Below are 20,291 nucleotides of genomic sequence, written 5' to 3'. Positions count from 1 at the left end.
TAACATTTGACATGCGTTTTTCTGGATTTTTTTGTTGTTATTCTGTCTCTCACTGTTCAAATAAACCTACCATTAAAATTATAGACTGATCATTTCTTCGTCAGTGGGCAAACGTACAAAATCAGCAGGGGATCAAATACTTTTTCCCCTCACTGTAGGTATTCCTCTCGTCCAGATGGGATAGGGCAGTGTGCAGTGTGATGGCAATTGCATCGTCTGTGGACCTGTTGGGGTGGTATGCAAACTGAAGGTGATATGCTCCTTGACTAGTCTCTCAAAGCACTTCATGATGACAGAAGTGCGTGCTACGGGGCGATAGTCACTTAGTTCAGTTATGTTTACCTTCTTGGGTACAGGAACAATGGTGGCCATCTTGAAGCATGTGGGGACAGCAAAGCGGGCAAAGAAGGTGTTTAGTTTGTCTGGAAGCAAGACGTCGGTGTCCGTGACATAGCTGGTTTTCTTTTTGTAGTCTGTAATTGCCTGTAGAATCTGCCACATAAGTCTCGTGTCTGAGCCGTTGAATTGGCTTTGTCCCTATACAGACATTTCGCTTGTTTGATTGCCTTGGAGGGAATAACTACACTGTTTATATTCTGCCATATTCCCAGTCATCTTTCCATGGTTAAATGCGGTGGTTCGCGCTTTCAGTTGTGTGTGAATGCCGCCATCTATCCACGGTTTCTGGTTAGGGTAGGTTTTAGTCACAGTGGGTACAACATCTCCAATGCACTTCCTTATAAACTCACTCACCGAATAAATCAATGTTATTCTCTGAGGCTGCCCGGAACATTTCCCAGTGCGCGTGATCAAAACAATCTTGAAGCGTGGATTCTGATTGGTCAGACCAGCATTGAATGGTTCTTGTCACGGGTACTTCTGTTTGAGTTTCTGCCTATAGGACGGTAGGAGCAAGATGGAGTTGTGGTCGGATTTTCCCGAAGGGAGGGCGGGCCTTAAATGCATCGCGGAAGTTAGAGTAGCAGTGGTCCAGTGTATTGCCCGTACGGGTGCTACAATCAATATGCTGATATAATTTTGGTAGCTTCGTTCTCAGATTACCTTTGTTAAAATCCCCAGCTACAATAAATGCAGCCTCAGGATATATGGTTTTCAGTTTGCATAAAGTCCAGTGAAGTTCCTTGAGGGCCTTCGTGGTACCTGCTTGGGCGGGGGATATACACGGCTGTGACTATTATCGAAGAGAATTCTCTTGAGAGATAATGCGGTCGGCATTTGAGTGTAAGGAATGCTAGGTCAGGTGAACAAAAGGACTTGAGTTTCTGTATGTTGTTATTGTTACACTATGAGTCGTTAATCATGAAGCATACACCCCCGCCCTTCTTCCCAGAGAGATGTTTATTTCTATCGGCGCAATGCATCTAGAAACCCGGTGGCTGTACCAACAGCATATCCCAAGAGAGCCATGTTTCCGTGAAACAAAGAATGTTACAATCTCTGATGTCTCTCTGGAAGGCAACCCTTGCCCTAATTTCATCTACCTTGTTGTCTAGAGACTGGACATTGGCAAGTATTGTACTCGGAAGCGGTGGGTGGTGTGCACGCCTTCGATAGTCTGACCAGGAGGCGACTTTGTTTTGGGTTGGCCTCTGGGATTAGATCCAATGTCCTGGGTGGTGGTCTGGACAAAGGATCCGCTTCGGGAAAGTCGTATTCCTGGTCGTAATGTTGGTAAATTGATGTTGTGCTTATATTCAATAATTATTCCCGGCTGTATGTAATAGCACTTAAGATTTTCTGGGCTAACAATGTAAGAAATATTACATAAAAAAATAATACTGCATAGTTTCCTAAGGACTCGAAGCGAGACGACCATCTCTGTCGGCGCCATCTTGCTTATTTCTCAAGGTAATTGACCATTAATTAACAAACACATTTAGCATCTCCAGGCCTCCACGCATACAAGTCACTGATGTGCACCTTTGGAACATCTACATTTTTTTTTAAATTTAATATACACCATCACAATAAATCCATTATTTATTTTAGTTATGTCTTAAGAAACATTATGCTATGAAGAAAATGTAATTCAGAAGAACAGAATATGAGTTGACCTACTATATGTTACCTGGCTGTGTGCCATGCCATGGGCTGTAGGCTAGTTCATTTAGCAGACAAGAGACTGTATGCTTAATGATATGCCATTACTTTATATTATATGATTGTATAGTAAGAAGAATATAATTGAACTTAGCTGAAAAAGAATAAAGGATATTTTTCCCATTGCGGAGCGGATGCACATATGAAGTGGCTATGCTGAGCGTAAAAGTGATCATTTTAAACAGGTCCTATATGCTATATTTAGAGTTATTTGGCAACTTTAGTTGTGAATGATACAAACCTTAGAATGTCTTAGGGGCTGTGACTATAGGCTACTGACAATTTGAGAAAGTCGCAACAAAAGCTGTGCTCCGTTCCTTGCCTCAGGCTGCACATGCTGTTCTCTCATCAAGTGATCTTATCTTCACCCATCAGACCCATCAGACTTCACCCATTGTCCTATTATGAAAAAGGGCAGGAACACGGGCAGGGGGAAAAAATATATGTCAGCAGTATGCACTCGAATAGCTGACTCATGACTTCCGGTGTGGTGGTAATAAGGTCACCTCAGACCAAATACAATGCTATTTCTCTGTAAACAAATTAACTTACTTTCAGCATGCTTATAAGGGCACTCAACATTTACTGCACTGACACAAATGACTGATGATTGGTTGAAAGACGTTGATTATAAGATTGTGTGAGCTGTACTCTTAGATTTCAGTGCAGCCTTTGATATTATTGATCATAACCTGTTGTTGAGAAAGCGTTTTAACCTCTGCCATATCGTGGATTCATAGCTCTCTATCTAATATAACTCAGAGGGTTTTCTTTAATGGAAGCTTCTCTAATGTCAAACATGTAAAGTGTGGTGTACCGCAGGGCAGCTCTCTTGGCCCTCTTTTCTATTTTTAACAATGACCTGCCACTGGCATTAACCTCTCTGGGATATGTGGGACGGTAGCGTCACACCTGGCCAACATCCAGTGAAAATGCAGAGTGCCAAATTCAAAAAAATTACTATAATAATTCAACTTTCATGAAATCACACATTCAATATACCAAATTAAAGCTACACTTGTTGTGAATCCAGCCAACGTGTCAGATTTCAAAAATGCTTTACGGCGAAAGCAAACAATGCTTCTATCTGAGGATAGCACCCCAGCTAACAATCACAGACCATCCTATTTCAACCCTCCCGGCGTGACACAAAACGCAGAAATAAAGATATAATTCATGCCTTACCTTTGACGAGCTTCTTCTGTTGGCACTCCAATATGTCCCATAAACATCACAAATGGTCCTTTTGTTCGATTAATTCTGTCGATATCCAAAATGTCCATTTATTTGGCGCGTTTGATCCAGAAAAACACCGGTTCCAACTTGCACAACGTGACTACAAAATATCTCAAAAGTTACCTGTAAGCTTTGTCCAAACATTTCAAACTACTTTTGTAATACAACTTTAAGTATTTTTTAACGTAAATAATCAATAAAATTGAAGACGGGATGAACTGTGTTCAACACCGGAGGAAAACAATGTGTAGCATGCTTTCTGGTCACGCGCCTCTAACAAACAGTACACTTCACTGGAGCCTCATTCTGAACATGGCTACTTCTTCATTTCTCAAAAGAAAAACCTCAACCAATTTCTAAAGACTGTTGACATTCAGTGGAAGCGATAGGAACTGCAGGAAGGTCCCTTAGAAAGCTGGATTCCCAATGAAAACAAATTGAAAAGAGAGTGACCTCAAAACAAACAAAAAAATCTGAATGGTTTGTCCTCGGGGTTTTGCCTGCCAAATAAGTTATGTTATAGTCACAGACATGATTCAAACAGTTTGAGAAACTTCAGTGTTTTCTATCCAATACTAATAATAATATGCATATATTAGCATCTGGGACTGAGTAGGAGGCAGTTTACTCTGGGCATGCTTTTCATCCAAACGTGAAAATGCTGCCCCCTATCCTAGAGAAGTTAAACAAAGCCTGTGTGTCCATGTATGCGTCAGAAACCACAGCTAGTGAAGTCACTGCAAAACTAAACAAAGAGTTGCAGTCAATGTTTGAATGAGTGGCCAGTAATAAACTGGTCCTGAACATCTCTTAAAACTAAGAGCATTGTATTTGGTACAAATCATTCTAAGTTGTAGACTTCAGCTGAATCTGGTAATGAACGGTATGGTTGTTGAGCAATTTTAGGAGACTCAATTACTTGGTTTTACCTTAGATCACTGGTGTCAAACTCATTCCACGGAGGGCTGAGTGTCTGGTTTTTGCTCTTCCCTTGTACTTGATTGATGACTTAAGGTCACTAATAAGTAAGGAACTCCCCACACCTGGTTGTCTAGGGCTTAATTTACAGGAAAAAACTAAAACCTGTAGACTCATTCATGGAATGAGTTTGACACCCCTACCTTAGATTGTAAACAGTCATGGTAAAAATATATAGGTTCAACGGTTATAAAGAAAGTGAGTGGTCTGTCTGTGATAGATGATCTGCTTTTCTGATACCATACTCCACAAAGCAAGTCCTGCAGGCTCTAGTTTTATCTTGATTATTGTCCAGTCATTTGGTTAAGTGCTGCAAAGAAGGACCTAGGTATGCTGCAGTTGGCCCAGAACAGAGCAGAAATTCTTGTTCTTCATTGTAATCAGAGGGCTAATATCAATACTATGCATGTCAGTCTCTCTTCAATACGAGTTAAGGAAGGACTGACTGCATCGCTTCTTGTTTTTATAAGTAACATGAATGTGTTGGAAATTCCAAATTGTTTGCATAGTCAACTTACACACAGCACTGACAGACACACTTACACCACCAGAAATCCCACAGGGTTCTTTTCAAAGTCTCCAGGTTTAGAACAAATTCGAGGAATTTGCTACCGCACGACACGCGAGCGGTACCAATGCACCAAGTCTGGAACCAACAGGACCCTGAAAAGCTTCTATCCCCAAGCCATAAGACTTCTAAATAAGACTGCTAAATAGCTAATCTAATGCCTACACTGACTACCTGCATTGATCCTTTTTGCAGACTATGCACACACACATACTTACACTGACACTCCAACACACACACTTCATATGCCCACACACACGCATAACATGCACACTGACGACACACACACACACACACACACACACACACACACACACTGCAGCTACTGTCTATTATCTATCCTGTTGCCTAGTCACTTTACCCCTACTTATATGTACAGTGCATAGCTAACACAATTACCTTGTACCCCTGCACATCAACTCAGTACTGGTACTCCCTGTATATAGCCATGTTATTTTCTACTCTCATATATATATATTCGTTGAAGTCGAAGTTTACATACAGTTATGTTGGAGTCACAAAAAGTCGGTTTTCAACCACTCCAGAAAATGTCTTGTTAACAAACTATAGTTTTGGCAAGTCGGTTAGGACATCTACTGTGTGCATGACACAAGTCATTTTTCCAACAATTGTTTACAGATTATTTCACTTATAATTCACTGTATCACAAGTCCAGTGGTTCAGAAGTTTACATACACTAACTTGACTGTGCCTTTAACCAGCTTGGAAAATTCCAGAAAATTATGTCATGGCTTTAGAAGCTTCTGATAGGCTAATTGACATCATTTGAGTCAATTGGAGGTGTACCTGTGGATGTATTTCAAGGCCTACCTTCAATCTCAGTGCCTCTTTGCTTGACATCATGGGAAAATCAAAAGAAATCAGCCAATGCCTCAGAAAAATAATTGTGGACCTCCACAAGTCTGGTTCATCCTTGGGAGCAATTTCCAAACGCCTGAAGCTACCACGTTCATCTGTACAAACAATAGTACGCAAGTATAAACACCATGGGACCACGCAGCCGTCATACCGCTCAGGAAGGAGACGCGTTCTGTGGTGCGAAAAGTGCAAATCAATCCCAGAACAACAGCAAAGGACCTTGTGAAAATGCTGGAGGAAACAGGTACAAAAGTATCTATATCCACAGTAAAACGAGTCCTATATCGGCATAACCTGAAAGGCCGCTCAGCAAGGAAGAAGCCACTGCTCCAAAACGACCATAAAAAGCCAGACTACGGTTTGCAACTGCACACGGAGACAAAGATCGTACTTTTTGGAGAAATGTCCTCTGGTCTGATGAAACAAAAATAGAACTGTTTGGCCATAATGACCATCATTATGTTTGGAAGAAAAAGGGGGAGGCTTGCAAGCCGAAGAACCCCATCCCAACCGTGAAGCACGGGGGTGGCAGCATCATGTTGTGGGGGTGCTTTGCTGCAGGAGGGACTGGTGCACTTCACAAAATAGATGGCATCATGACGGAGGAAAATTATGTGGATATATTGAAGCAACATCTCAAGACATCAGTCAGGAAGTTAAAGCATGGTCACAAATGGGTCTTCTAAATGGACAATGACCCCAAGCATACTTCCAAATGTGTGGCAAAATGGCTTAAGGACAAGAAAGTCAAGGTATTGGAGTGGCCATCACAAAGCCCTGACCCCAATCCTACAGAAAATTTGTGGGCAGAACTGAAAAATCGTGAGCGAGCAAGGAGGCCTACAAACCTGACTCAGTTACACCAGCTCTGTCAGGAGGAATGGGCCAAAATTCACCCAACTTATTGTGGGAAGCTTGTAGAAGGCTACACGAAACGTTTGACCCAAATTAAACAATTTAAAGGCAATGCTACCAAATACTAATTGAGTGTATGTAAACTTCTGACCCACTGGGAATGTGATGAAAGAAATAAAAGCTGAAATAAATCACTCTCTACTAAGACTAGCTGTCGCCATTGGTGTTGTCTAATGGGGATCCTAAAAAATCTCAAAGCTATATATTAATTTGAGCCAGTTTGCTAGAGCAGGATAATAATCCTGCAGCAACAGGAAATGTGAATTATTTTGTGGATTATAATTAATGGACATGGTTTCTTTTTTCCAAAGCCAGCTTCAAACTATGGGGGATGGGGTGGGAAAATCTGTCTTTGTGTCTTCAATAGAAAGTCATTTAGGATTTGGTAAACCCATTGTCGGGCTCTTCTGAACTCACCAGGAAGCTAGTAGCACTGCATCATTACACCCTAGTATTTAAACAAGCCACATTTCACCAAAATGTCTAGGCATATTTATTAATTCAAGAAACAATACTGAACCACTGAAACAGTATAAACTGCAAATGTGAAGACAGTAGGGCTTTAAGTAATAGTCATTGGCACTGCGTGGAAAAAGGGGCAAAACTCCACTAGATGAAGACTAATGAATGCTAGCGCTGAGGCCTCAACCCCCCAAAGCGCTTGCTCGACTTTGATTGGTGTTTAATCAGCGAGTCTGGGACCTGCTTGCTGCCACAGCTCTGTGAGGTGTTCTGACTGCTGGGCAATTTGTATTTCTGATTAAACAACCGTAGGGCCTCTTCAAGCGGGGTGTTTAGCACCAGCAGGAAAGTGTCAATCTGCCAGACATCGCAAGTTGCAGGTGCAGTCTGGCGGAAAGCAAGGAGACAAACATTGAAAAGTCTATCAGGGATGAAGATCGATGAACTGCGGGCGGAAAAATAATGTCCTTATCACCCCAGATTGGGTTATTTGTTCAGTTGAGTCTATAAGGAGGCAGAGCAAAAGTATTTTATGAGGATCCCCATTAGCTGTTGCCAAGGCAGCAGCTACTCTTCCTGGGGTCCAAACAGAACAGGGGAGATATACAAATTATCCTTCCCTTCTCCTGCAATGAGGCAGCCATTGTGATTTACGATGCGGTACTGCCAGTGTGCTCATTTGTAGCTTACCAAATACATACGTTGCCGTGCCCTATTCCGATTGATTTAATGCCAAGCTGCTGGGAATAATCCACAAATTGTAAATGTTGCACATCTCAGAATGAACAAGAAAAACAAAAACTTAAAGTTTATTATCTACAAAAAAAAACTCCTCTTATCCCAGCTTCAACAAAAGACAATTTGATATGAGTGTTCAACTTTTCACACGGCAAGTTCTGTGGGTGACGGGGAGTGCAATATGCAGCATCATAACAGAGTTTAGGTCCTTTACATTTTTTACATTTGAGTCATTTAGCAGACGCTCTTAACCAGAGCAACTTACAGGAGCAATTAGGGTTAAGTGCCTTGCTCAGGGGCAAATCGGCAGAGCCTTGTCAGCTCAGGGATTCGAACCAGCAACCTTCCAGTTACTGTCCCAACACTAACCACTAGGCTACCTACCTCACGTCATTCCCAGATTGTAACATGGGAGAGTGATTTGCTAGGAGAATAGGGGCTGACCCTGAGGCAAATTGTTGAAAGAATGAAAAAGGTAAAAGGATGAGAGACGGCAGTGTCCTGCATGTCACCCTCCTATTACCGAGGTCAGCACTCATCAGAGCTTTAAAAATGGGAAGAAAATCTATACTTTCAAACCAAATGACAAACGTTCTGAGCATCCGTGCTGAAAAGTTGATTGCACAGATGCCCACACTGAAAGAGAGAAAAATAAAGAGCTGTAACTCTTATGCCTTTGAATGTCATAGTGACATGAAATATCATACCAAAATGGATAAATGCATGGAAGTTCTCTGGGTAGTCGCACAAAGAGGATGTTTTTATGGATTCTTCTGTGGCTTGAAACAGACTATTCAAATTGGTTTGACTCACAATTGATGTCTGAAATATTCTGGTTTCACCTTTTAAAAATTCACAGTATCTGTAAACATCCTTTGGGGGCTTTGTAAGGAAAATGTTTTACCTTCCCAAAACAATCGCATTCTTTGAGGTTCCCTTAGATGCCTTTCATTTCCACAAGTGACGAGAGACTGCTTTATCAGGCAAAGCTTTCTGTGAAGACCATCTACTTTTAAGAGGTTCAGCTTTGACTTTCTACATTCACATGCTCAAAACATGACATTTCAAGTAGTCAAGGTATAATTGTATTCTATTTGTTAATTATAATATGGATAATGCCATGCATCAGCTGTTCAAGAATTGATCCATACATGATTATATGGGTGTGCATCTTTCTTTAGTTATTTAATACACATATTGATACATGCGCTTCAATATGATAGAGGAACCATTTAATACAATAACATGGTGCAATGTCTGGCTTGGCCTAACGGTAATAAACACATCATAAATGTGTTGGATTAAGGATAAGACCAGAGTGACTGTGGGAAAAGTATTGTCCTGTGTGTGTATAAGGGAACATCCTGCCCTTTAAGACAGAAACACCAATCACTTGATGCTGAGAGCAAAGGTTAACTTGCAGCTGTGCTTTAGAGACATACTTGTCTTAACTTTCTCATTTTGACCACAGCACAGTCAGCTCTGATATGGCCATGTCTTCCTCTGCTATGAAATACCACCTCCGCTGCTCTGTCTGTACAGAAATCTACACCAAGCCTGTCTCTCTCAGCAACCACAACACCTTCTGCATGACATGCCTCCAACGAAACCTGCCCGGAGTGCAACGCTCAGATCAGGGGCAGAAGCTTTCAGATCAACAGGAATCTGAAGAACTTGGCAGAGCAGCTGATAGAAAAGGCGAGAGAGGAAAGGGCCAAAGTGTATTGGTGCCCAGACCAACACCAGGAACTGAGCCTGTTCTGCAAGCTCATCTGCCTGGTGTGTCGGGATGGAAGCGAGCACGTCGGCCACTCAATCAGGCCTCTCAGAGAACAGGAAGATCAGGTGAAGAGGGAGGTGTTGGTTTGTTGGTTCTCTTGTTATTGCAGACCTCAAGACAAAATAGAATAACACAACCACATCTTACAGAAAGAGGAATCTTCTGCTCTGAACTAAGATTAACTCCTGGGATGCCGGCTGACATGGACATGGCTGAGTTTGGGGGGTTTCTAAATTGATGCATACCTAAACCACAAGGTGATGTAATCTGCAAGACTGATACTCCATCCTGCCCTAGAAAACAAATAACGATTTATTCTGTTTCTAACGACATTCCACAGATCATTGTAACAAATTTGTATTAATGTTTTAACCATTTTTAACGCAGTATTTAGGTGACCCTCGTACTTGAATTGCTTTGTATAAATATACTAGTAAACACATAGTACATCCTGAAAAACGATAACAACAACGAACACATTCATCTGAAAAACACTTACATTCTTTCCAAAATAACAAATAGAATTGATAAAGTGATTATGCACGTGAAAGAAACAATGTAATGCGAATGGCTGGTCATTTAAAGCAGCGGTTCCCAAACCTTTTTCTTGCAATTCTACACGTTGCCATGTCTAATGTGTATTCATGCGATATGAGTGACTCAAACGTTTCAACAAAATCAATGGTGTAAAAAACGTTAGCTGGCATGGGCTAGTTGATCTGGATATTTCTGACAAACGATAAATAGCGATAAAAAAAGCTCTCAATTACTAACATGAGGAAAATTGCACTACCCAATTTAAGTTGAAAGCCGAGCTGAGTTCGGTCGACCCCTCGTGGGCGCACCCCACAGTTTGGGAACCACTGATTTAGAGGCCCACTGATCGCATAGAATAGATCCCTACATGGTTACATTCAACAGAAGTGAAACTCAATCTGGTATTAAATTAAGTCTGTATTACAAAATGCCACCCACATCCCACCCCAGGTCTCTTGGCCCTCCCACCCTTACGGGAGGGCAGCTCCCACACAGCCCAATCCAAGCTCTTCTCTGTACTGGCATCCCAATGGTGGAACCAGCTTCCCCCTGAAGCTAGGACAGCAGAGTCCCTGCCCATCTTCCGAAAACATCTGAAACCCTACCTCTTCAAAGAGTATCTTAAATAATCCTCCTCACTTCAACCCCCCTGGAAAAAAGAAAAATGTAAATACAAAATTAAAACCTTAACCAGCACTTGCACGTGACCCCCCCTCGCAGCTCTGACTCTACTGATAGCTACGATTGAGGAAAACTGTACTTTCTATGCCTGTGATATGTGGTTGTCCCACCTAGTTACCTTAAGATGATTGCACTAAGTGTAAGTCGCTCCAGATAAGAACATCTGCTAAATGACAAATGTAAACATAAGTCCTGCTGCTTTTACAATTCTTTAATTTATGCTAAGGGGAAGCATTTCATCAGAGAATGTAAATGGGTAATGCACACAGCACTCCACATTTAATTTAACATGTACATTTCTCAATCAGTGTATTAAAAAGCAGTCAATACAACAATTTTAAAAATCATTTTGATTTCCTCAAGGTATTTGAATAATACAATTGTTTAACATTAACATAATCCACAAACTCATTCAAGGGTTTTTCTTTATTTTTACTATTTTCTACATTGTAGAATAATAGTGAAGACATCAAAACTATGAAATAACACACACGGAATCATGTAGTAAACAAAAAAAAGTGTTAAACAAATCAAAATATATTTTAGATTCTTCAGCCACCCTTTGCCTTGACATCTTTGCACACTCCTGGCATTCTCTCAACCAGCATCACCTGGAATGCTTGTCCAACAGTCTTGAAGGAGTTCCCACATATGCGGAGTACTTTTTGGCTGCTTTTCCTTCACTCTGCGATCCAACTCATCCCAAACCATCTCAATTGGGTTGAGGTCGGGTGATTGTGGAGGCCAGGTCATCTGATGCAGCACTCAATCACTCTCTTTCTTGGTCAAATAGACCTCACACAGCCTGGAGGTGTGTTGAATCATTGTCCTGTTGAAAAACAAATGATAGTGGGACTAAGCGCAAACCAGATGGGATGGTGTATCGCTGCAGAATGCTGTGGTAGCCATGCTCTTCAAGTGTGCCTTGAATTCTAAATAAAATCACAGTGTCACCAGCAAAGCACCCCCACACCTCCTCCTCCATGCTTCAAGTTGGGAACCACACATGCGGAGATCATCCGTTCACCTACTCTGCGTCTCACAAAGACACGGCGGTTGGAACTAATAAACTCACATTTTGACTCATCAGACCAAAGGACAGATTTCCACCGGTCTAATGTCCATTGCTCGTGTTTCTTGGCCCAAGCAAGTCTCTTTTTCTTATTGGTGTCCTTTAGTAGTGGTTTCTTTGCAGCAATTCAACCATGAAGGCCTGATTCACGCAGTCTCCTCTGAACAGTTGATGTTGAGATGTGTCTGTTACTCTGTGAAACATTTATTTGGCCTGCAATCTGAGGTGCATTTAACTCTAATGAACTTATCCTCTGCAGGAGAGGTAACTCTGGGACTTCCTTTCCTGTGGTGGTCCTCATGAGAGCCAGCTTCATCATAGCGCCTTTTGCGACAGCAGTTGAAGACATTTTCAAAGTTCTTGAAGTTTTCCGTATTGACTGACCTTCATGTCTTAAAGTAATGATGGACTGTCATTTCTCTTTGCCTATTTGAGCTGTTCTTGCCATAATATGGACCAAATAGGGCCATCTTCTGTATACCACCCCTACCTTGTCATAACAACTGATTTAGCTCAAACGTATCAAGGAAAGAAATTCCACAAATGTAACTTTTAACAAGGCACACCTGTTAATTGAAATGCATTCCAGTTGGCTACCTCATGAAGCTGGCTGAGAGAATGCCAAGAGTGTGTATAGCTGTCATGGCAAATGGTGGCTACTTTGAAGAATCTCAAATCTAAAATATGTTTTGATTTGTTTAAAATTTTCTGGGTTACTACATATGTGTTATTTTATCATTTTGATGTCTTCACTATAATTCTACAATGTAGAAAATAGTACAAAGAACGAAAACCGCTGGCATGAGTAGGTGTGTCGAAACTTTTGACTGGTACTGTATATCAACCTCCGAAATCGAGAATCAGTTATTTCGATACATTGAATGGTTGCATACACTGAAGGACGAACATTCAGTGTAAACAAGAAATTGGTTTTCACTGGTAAACATACTTCTAAATTCAATTGATTACAAGTTCTGTGTGATCTAGTTCCTGTGTGTGTGTCCTGGCTTTTCCATTTAAAATGTGTGTACTCCACAGAGCAGTTCTACTTTCAAAGACATCCGAGGATATGAGCTGAATTGAATGCATTATCAAAGAAGTCTAAAGTACAAGAGGGACCTCTTCATGATGTTGTTTCATGGCTGATGCTCTACTGCTTTGTGTGAGAATTGGCCCCCTGCCCCTCTTCTAAAAAGTAAAGTCCTCTCGCTCTGGATGATTCAGATTGACCTTGGGATGAGGAAAACCTGTAAGGACATATCTATTTTACACTCGTTCCTCTCTTCCTCTCCCTTTAACTGGGATATAGTCACTCCCGTTGTCTGTAGATAACATGATATCCTTCCTTAGGGAGCTTTTTAGTCATTCAGTTTTTATTGTTATTCTTTTGTTTTTTTATCCTCTTATGTTTGTTGTGTATTAAATATTTTCATAGTTTTTTCCTGTGAAGCACGTTGCATTCCATGTCTGAAATGTGCTGTATAAATAAAGCTTGATATGATTTAATGGTAGAACATCAGTCCTTTGTGTAAAGGCAAGGATTAAAAAGGCCTAGACCATGGCTGGTCTGGAGCTTTCGCACCAAGGTTCCTAGAGATGAAAGGATTTTTAGTTAGACTATCTTCAATAGATTAGCCTTCATAAACTGACAGTAAATATCTTTGGTACCTTAATTGTATTATTTCCTTCTTTTCTGGAGAGGGTGTTGCCTTCAGCAGCCATTACACAGAGGGGGAAAGAGAATCATCTAAACCTCAGTGGACCAGACAGTTTAAATAAGTGGGGACAGGATGTTGACACTAGCAGATATGGCAGATTGTGCCCGCAACGTTTCCTCTTTTGTTGTTTCGGGGATTGGTGGATTCAGCAGTGGCAGGGAACAGACTCACAACGTGGCTGGTTTAAGGGAGTTGACATACGCTGATCAAGCCCGGATTTTCTTTGCCTCCATATTCCCTTTCATCGAAGGCTGTGAGAACCCAGAAGCAGGAGTATATTTGACAGGGCTGCTTTCAGCACCGTGGAAAAACATGCTTAGAAATCAAATTGTGCACGTGAGAAAAGACAACAGAAGATGTGCCAGAGTGGAGTTGGCCTTCAGAGCAATCCATTTTGTTACAGATTGGGGTTTATTCTCCAAAGATGAAGAGACTGCAACTTGGAACGCTTCAACCCAAATCCTGTTTAGTTAAGCTATACAACAAAAATATACCTTTGATGGTCAAGACAACACCAATTCAAGTAAGCATATTGTCAAACATGAACTTAAACCATTTAAGTAGCAAGACTAATGGTTTAGAAAAGCCTGCCCTAGTAAGAATGACCATCTTCAATGATGTCCAGAGTCCGTCCACCTCTGTTTTTAGAAGTAGCCACTGCCCAGTAGCTTGTCCATTAACAAATGTCAGTCCTATTGTATTGTGTGAACACTAAAAATAGCAATTGAATCCCTCCCCCTCCAGAAACTGTAGCTCAGAATGCATGTTGTCCCGCACTGCAGGTACTGGCTTCTCCTTTATAAATCAGGGCAGGACAAAGTAGGCCAGAAGCTCAAACTACCTTTTTACCGGCGGAGCCAAGGAAGCCTGCGTTTGATTGTCTCCCAGACGACCACTATGCACGATGCCTCATTTATTTTATCACAGCACCGGCACAGCGTGAAGAAACAGGATATCGGTAGTTCTGCAAGGTAATGAAAGTCACTGGAATGTTTTATACCTCGAAACTCATTGAAAGTCTACCCGTTATCTCAGTCATCTCAGGGAACATACTTTGTGGGTTTTTCACAGAGCTCTAAGAGAGACTCAATGGGACCACAATAGAATATATTTAGGTCACAATAGTACTGTGTAAAGAACAGTAGAGGCAACAGCAGCAGGCTTCCACTGGGAGAGTTTGGAGCCTTTGAAGCACAATTCATTCAAAGAGCTCCCTGCTGAATATGCGCAAGAGTTAAAAAGCTAGCATGGTTAAATATGCACAAGAACACCGTTTTCAGTCAGGATCCTATTAAAAACAGGAAAAGGACTGTTGAGCGCTTCAAACGCATTTATCAAAACCGGACATTCTCCCAGAAATAAATGATGATACTTGTCATAATTTTCCAGCCGCATTAAGTGCAAGTGATTTGTAAATGGAAAGATGAATTTTTTTTAAAATTTTTTATCTTAGAATATTGATTAGAACAATATATACACAGACTATTTCTTTCAATTCCTCTCTGGCAGTGAAATGGACTGCCTGAATATAATGCAAATGTGCTTTTTAATTTCACAAAACAACCCATTGAGAATGAATAGGCAGCATCTGAACTCCAAAGTAAATATGTGTAATTTTGCTATTGAAAAGTAGGCTGCTATACCTTTAAGATGAGGGAGCCATGAATCTTCTTGAGGATGTCGTCCATCTCCATTAGTTTGGGCTGGATGAGGGAGCTGTGGGGTCCACTGATGTGGCCGATGTGGTCCAGGCCCAGGTAGTGCAAGATCAGAATGTCCCAGTCGTCTCTCTTCAGCGTGCTATCCAGGTGACGCGTCACATTGTTGTCAACCTAGGAAAAGTCAGGGTGGACATACAGTATCAACACAGAAAACTCCTGATTGTGTCATTGTTTCTGAATCTGACAAACTGTGTACAGTATAGGGGTGTGACGTTTAAACTAATTTAGGATTGTTAACGTTTAGAAAAAAATCTGTTACGGGTTACGGAAGCATTCTATTTTTTTACAAAATTAAAATCACAGTGCAGTTATCGCAAAACTACTATTAACTGGTCCCTAACCTGATCATAAAGGCAAAAACTTTAGTAGTACAAATACCTAACGCAACAATGCTGGAAGTAGTAAATAATTTGCCATGGATATAAAGCGCTCCGCACGTCATCGTCATTAACAATTGGAAAAATAGTGAGACAAGAAAGCGACAGCAGCAAAGTTCTGTATGGCAATACTTTGAGAAGTTAAACGAGAAGGTGATGAAATGCTAACTCTGCGAGGTGGAATTGAGCTACAATGGCAGTACAGGTGCAATGCTGAAAGAGAGGCACCCAACCCATTGCTGGCAGCAGTTCGATAAGGGGCGGAGTGAGGAATTCACAGCGCTGATTACAGAAATAATTGCAGTTGATATGCAGCCATTGTCAATGGAAGAGGAAGCCGGCATCAATACCCTAATGGCATATCTAGAACCAGACTACAAGATGCCAGAAATCTGACATTGTACAATGATAGCTCTGCAAGTACAAAGCACGAGCTCTCAAACACCATACGTGGCGATAACAACAGATTGTGGGACGTCTATGAACACGCTGTCATACATCACTGCAACTAGCTATCATATTGATGATAAGTGGTACATGAAGCACGTACTGACAACTTGGAGAAGAGGCACACAACAGAGAACCTAAAACAGCATCAATACCATCATTGCTGAGTGGGTGAGGACAGCAGTAAGGTGAGCGCTGTCTGGTACGGTTTCCACTAGTTACCACAGCCACAAAGTCAAAACTTGTCAAATATGTATAAAAACAAGAAGTATATTTTTGGTTTTAATTTAAAGTTAGGGTTAGGCATAAGGTTAGCAGTGTGGTTAGGGTTAGAATTCAAATCACATTTTAAGAAGAGAAATTGTATAAATAGGCTGGCTTTATAACTTTCTGGCAGTGGTAACTAGTGACAAATGGTAGCATATGGGGTCATATTCAGAACCACATCTGAATTGTGCATTCACGTCATTTTATGTTTTTGTTTACATTTCAACGTAATATTTTTTTTACATTTGTCACATGCCTAGTAGAGTATGTTCGAAATATTACATAATAGAAAAAGATGAAACTTCAGTCAATATGAACCTGACCTTCAAACAGGTAATGACCCTGACTGACCTCGGTGTAGTCGGACACGAAGAAAGAGGTCGTGCCATCGTACTCCATGAAGTGCTTGGGGAAGAGCTTCACCCAGGTGTCGTCCCCGTAGAACACCATCCGCTTGCCCGCTGCCTTGGCCTGCCAGATGAGGTTGTCCTCCAGCAGCGCTGGGGAGTTCAGGTTCATCACCACGTCGATGAAGCCCGGGATACTACCTGTGGTCAGGGCCTAAAGAGGGAGCAGAAGGGGAAGGGCTAAGGGAGTTTGTCAACCTACGTACGTAAGCTAGTAATAGGCTAATTACGCAACATGTTACCAGATGTAAAAGGTAAAAATCATTGGCTCTGTGTAGCCTATCAATGTTAAAGAAAGAGTAAAAATAATTGTCTCTGTGTAGACTATCAATCAGTGTTGTGTTGTTTGAGACCACCTAAAGTGAGACTGATTCAAGACCAAGACCAGAGCAAATCGAGTCCGAGTTAAGACCAAGACCAGAGCAAATCGAGTCCGAGTTAAGACCAAGACCGGAGTGGGGGCACGACCGAGTCAAAACCGAGACCAAGAGGGGATCAAGGGGTCTGAAACAAAGTCAAGACCAGAAAAATGTGAGTCCAAATCAAGACCATGATTGTAATTCTGTCAAATCACCACATAATAGGAGTTCAAAATGTCCAGTATTTCTGTGTTCCTATTTCAGAACAACATATGGATTCTTTACGCATTCAAAAGTGAAAAAAAATGCAGGCTGAGGGAAAACAGAGCCTCTCCACAAATTATTACTAACCCAAACACAGTGGGGAACAATGGGCCTTCCACACCTTCAGAGAAGGGCTAAGGATTTATAAAATAATTATTATAATAATCCGTTTTTGTTGGAAAGGAAATGGTTAACACTGCTAGTCTCTGGGGAGATACATCTAGCTAGCTAAGTCAGCCATTGGCTAAGGCGGCCATCAGAAGCTAGATAAAAGGCATCAGCCAACTGTATTAGGGCAACATTTTGGAGTGACAGTGGAATCAATCACTCAACATTTTGACTTACTGGGTGGAGCTGTTTTTACCCAAAATGTATGGAAACTTCTGCCTTCTTGAAGGCCAACAGGTCACTGTGCAATAGCGAGCAGTAGCTTTCTCACAGTCAAATAGTTAGCTTTTGTTGTCGGCTATTTTTCCGCTGACGCAGCAGGTGTTATGAAAGAGAATGTTGTTGCTAATTTGTTAGCTTCTCTCGTTTAAAGAATAACTTTCAACAAGAAGTTAAGTTTCAAATTAAGATAATCTGGTTAGTGGAACTGTGTTTTTTATTGCAAATGGTCATTTTCACGTTTTCATAAATTCATCGAATGTTTGGGTATGACATATACTAAGGCATTTGTGAAATTTCTATAGTAATATAGAATGGGAAAGCGGCCATGCATTTGGACAATTAGACAATGCAGTAAATAAAACATTGGTCTTGTCCAGGACCAGAGTCTATACAGACCGGTGTGCTATAGTCAATCACAGCTACACAAAAGCCACAAAATACACCTGAATGGATTTCTGCAAATACTGCATGTAAACACCATGGGAGTCCTCTTTCATTTGGGAACTTTACAGTCCTATTGATCAAACAACCATGAAAAGGTAGGCTCTCTCTAACGCAGTTATGCACATCAACAACAAGACCAACAACTAATGCTAGCCAGAGCAAGATGAGCTAAAGTCTAACGAAGGAACATTAGATAAACCCTCTCAAACATTTTCAGCTAGTTGGCCGTCAAAATTGCACTGATAAATGGGGAATTTTAGCCTCCTTGTCCTTCTTCAGTTTGCCTACCGATGCATGCTTGCCCCAACCAAGCACCCAAGCTAACTGGCTAAAATTGGCACGCTAGCTACTTCCAGACACAAATGAGAGAACCCCTCACTCTGACCGTTTTACTCATCGTAGCAGAGCTGGTTAGGCTGTCTATATGTTATCTAGAGCGTTCTTGACTAACTATGACTTTTTTGGCCTAAGTTTACTGACAACGGCCATATTAAGTGGGTGTTGCGCGTTCGTAAATTCATTCTTAGTTCTCAGACGAGAGTGCTCTGAAATCAGATGAGATAGCCAGAATGAATTTGCGAACTCAAGAGATATGCAAACTGGATAACAGTCGTTCAAGTTCTTGCTAGCTAACCAAATGACACCTGCATCTCTAGCTGTGTATAGCCACCGAAAAACGATGAAGGAAAAAAAAAAATCAGTCACTCGCCCACTCCTCCAATGGCTTATACCTGTGTATACCCTCCACTGCACCACTGGCCCTTTATACTTTACAAAACGTGCACTTTCCTACAGTGTGCGCTGGTATTACGATTGCTATCCTTTCAGAATCATGAACCTGTCACACACTGAAGGCCTATAGGTTCGCCAATGCACAAACGTGTCTATAATAAAGGCTGTTAAGATATTAGTGTTTTAATAAATAAGTGTAAATATTTGGGCTGAAGAAGCGCTTTTATGCACCCTCTGAATGAAAGCTGATAACTATGAGTGTTTTACTCTGCTGGTCTCGGGAAGAAATTACGAGTCCTTACTGTCCGAGACGGAGTACAAATGTATCCGAAACCAGAGGGAGACACTCAATATGTGGTCTCAAGACCGTACTCGATTACTACAACACTGCTATCAATGTAATAGAAAAGGTCAAAATCATTGTCTCCCTGACTACCAATGTTATTTCGTTACGCTAGCATCAACATTTACTCAAGTGTAATTTGCAGTAGAAATAGGCTAACACAAGAGCTACTGCAATTACAATGGGAAATGGGTGTAAGATTGTTCCAAACAATCACCGAATGACCAACTGTGTACCATAAACAATTCAAGTATCATTGTATCACATGCTTTTGTGTCCTCCTAAAGCCGATGAAGCAACTCACATAGGCCTGGATGTTGTTGGCAGTATCTCACTACTCAGTCACATGCGATGCATATCAGCATGTTTTCACACCGCAATAATCACAGTGATTTCTCACAATCAGGCATTCTGGGGCAATTAACCTTCGGTCAGCCTCACAGAAGGAAGCAGAAAATGGTGCCAAATCTAAACCACGTGATGGATTCCATGCTTTGTTTTCCTCCACATGGTTGTGCCGGTGCTTTAGTCCATTAGTGCAGCGGAGCTAGCAGTAGTTGGGAGGACCTGCTGGCATTTGGAATTCAAGCAAAACTACCAGAATTATCTACATTTAGGCTAGGCCAAAACTGGAGGAATTAGGCCTATTTTTAGCAGCAGAATGTCTGAATGACTGCAAGCATGCTTGCCTATATTCACATACTCAGTGCATACTACTCAACACTGCCAGAAAACCTTAGCACTCTAGCCTAACATACTCACACTAGCCTAATTGTCAAAACAACTCCACTCAAGGATTGACCAAAGAAGAGTAGCAAGCCTAAGGGGGCGGTTGGCAGTGAGCCAAACACAGAC

At 41.4% G+C, this 20,291-nt stretch overlaps 1 protein-coding gene across 4 annotated transcripts in view; it reads right to left on the bottom strand.

Annotated features, from left to right (window-relative positions):
- LOC139574483 (GPI ethanolamine phosphate transferase 2-like) overlaps positions 1-20,291 on the bottom strand; it is a 123,907-nt gene that overhangs the window by 94,257 nt on the left and 9,359 nt on the right. For all 4 annotated transcript variants that reach the window (XR_011674783.1, XM_071399118.1, XM_071399119.1 and 1 more), the window contains exons 3-4: positions 16,849-17,058; positions 15,329-15,517 (exon numbers count right to left, since the gene is read on the bottom strand). Coding sequence is in view for 3 of the 4 variants with exons in the window: in XM_071399118.1 (XP_071255219.1) it covers positions 15,329-15,517; positions 16,849-17,058 (399 nt within the window). In the remaining variant the exon portion in view is untranslated. The remainder of the gene's footprint in view (positions 1-15,328; positions 15,518-16,848; positions 17,059-20,291) is intronic.

Source organism: Salvelinus alpinus, chromosome 4 (assembly GCF_045679555.1).
Source record: "Salvelinus alpinus chromosome 4, SLU_Salpinus.1, whole genome shotgun sequence".
Lineage (NCBI taxonomy): Eukaryota > Metazoa > Chordata > Actinopteri > Salmoniformes > Salmonidae > Salvelinus > Salvelinus alpinus.
Note: the sequence above shows the minus strand (reverse complement) of the source record. Positions and strands in the feature narration are given on the sequence as shown.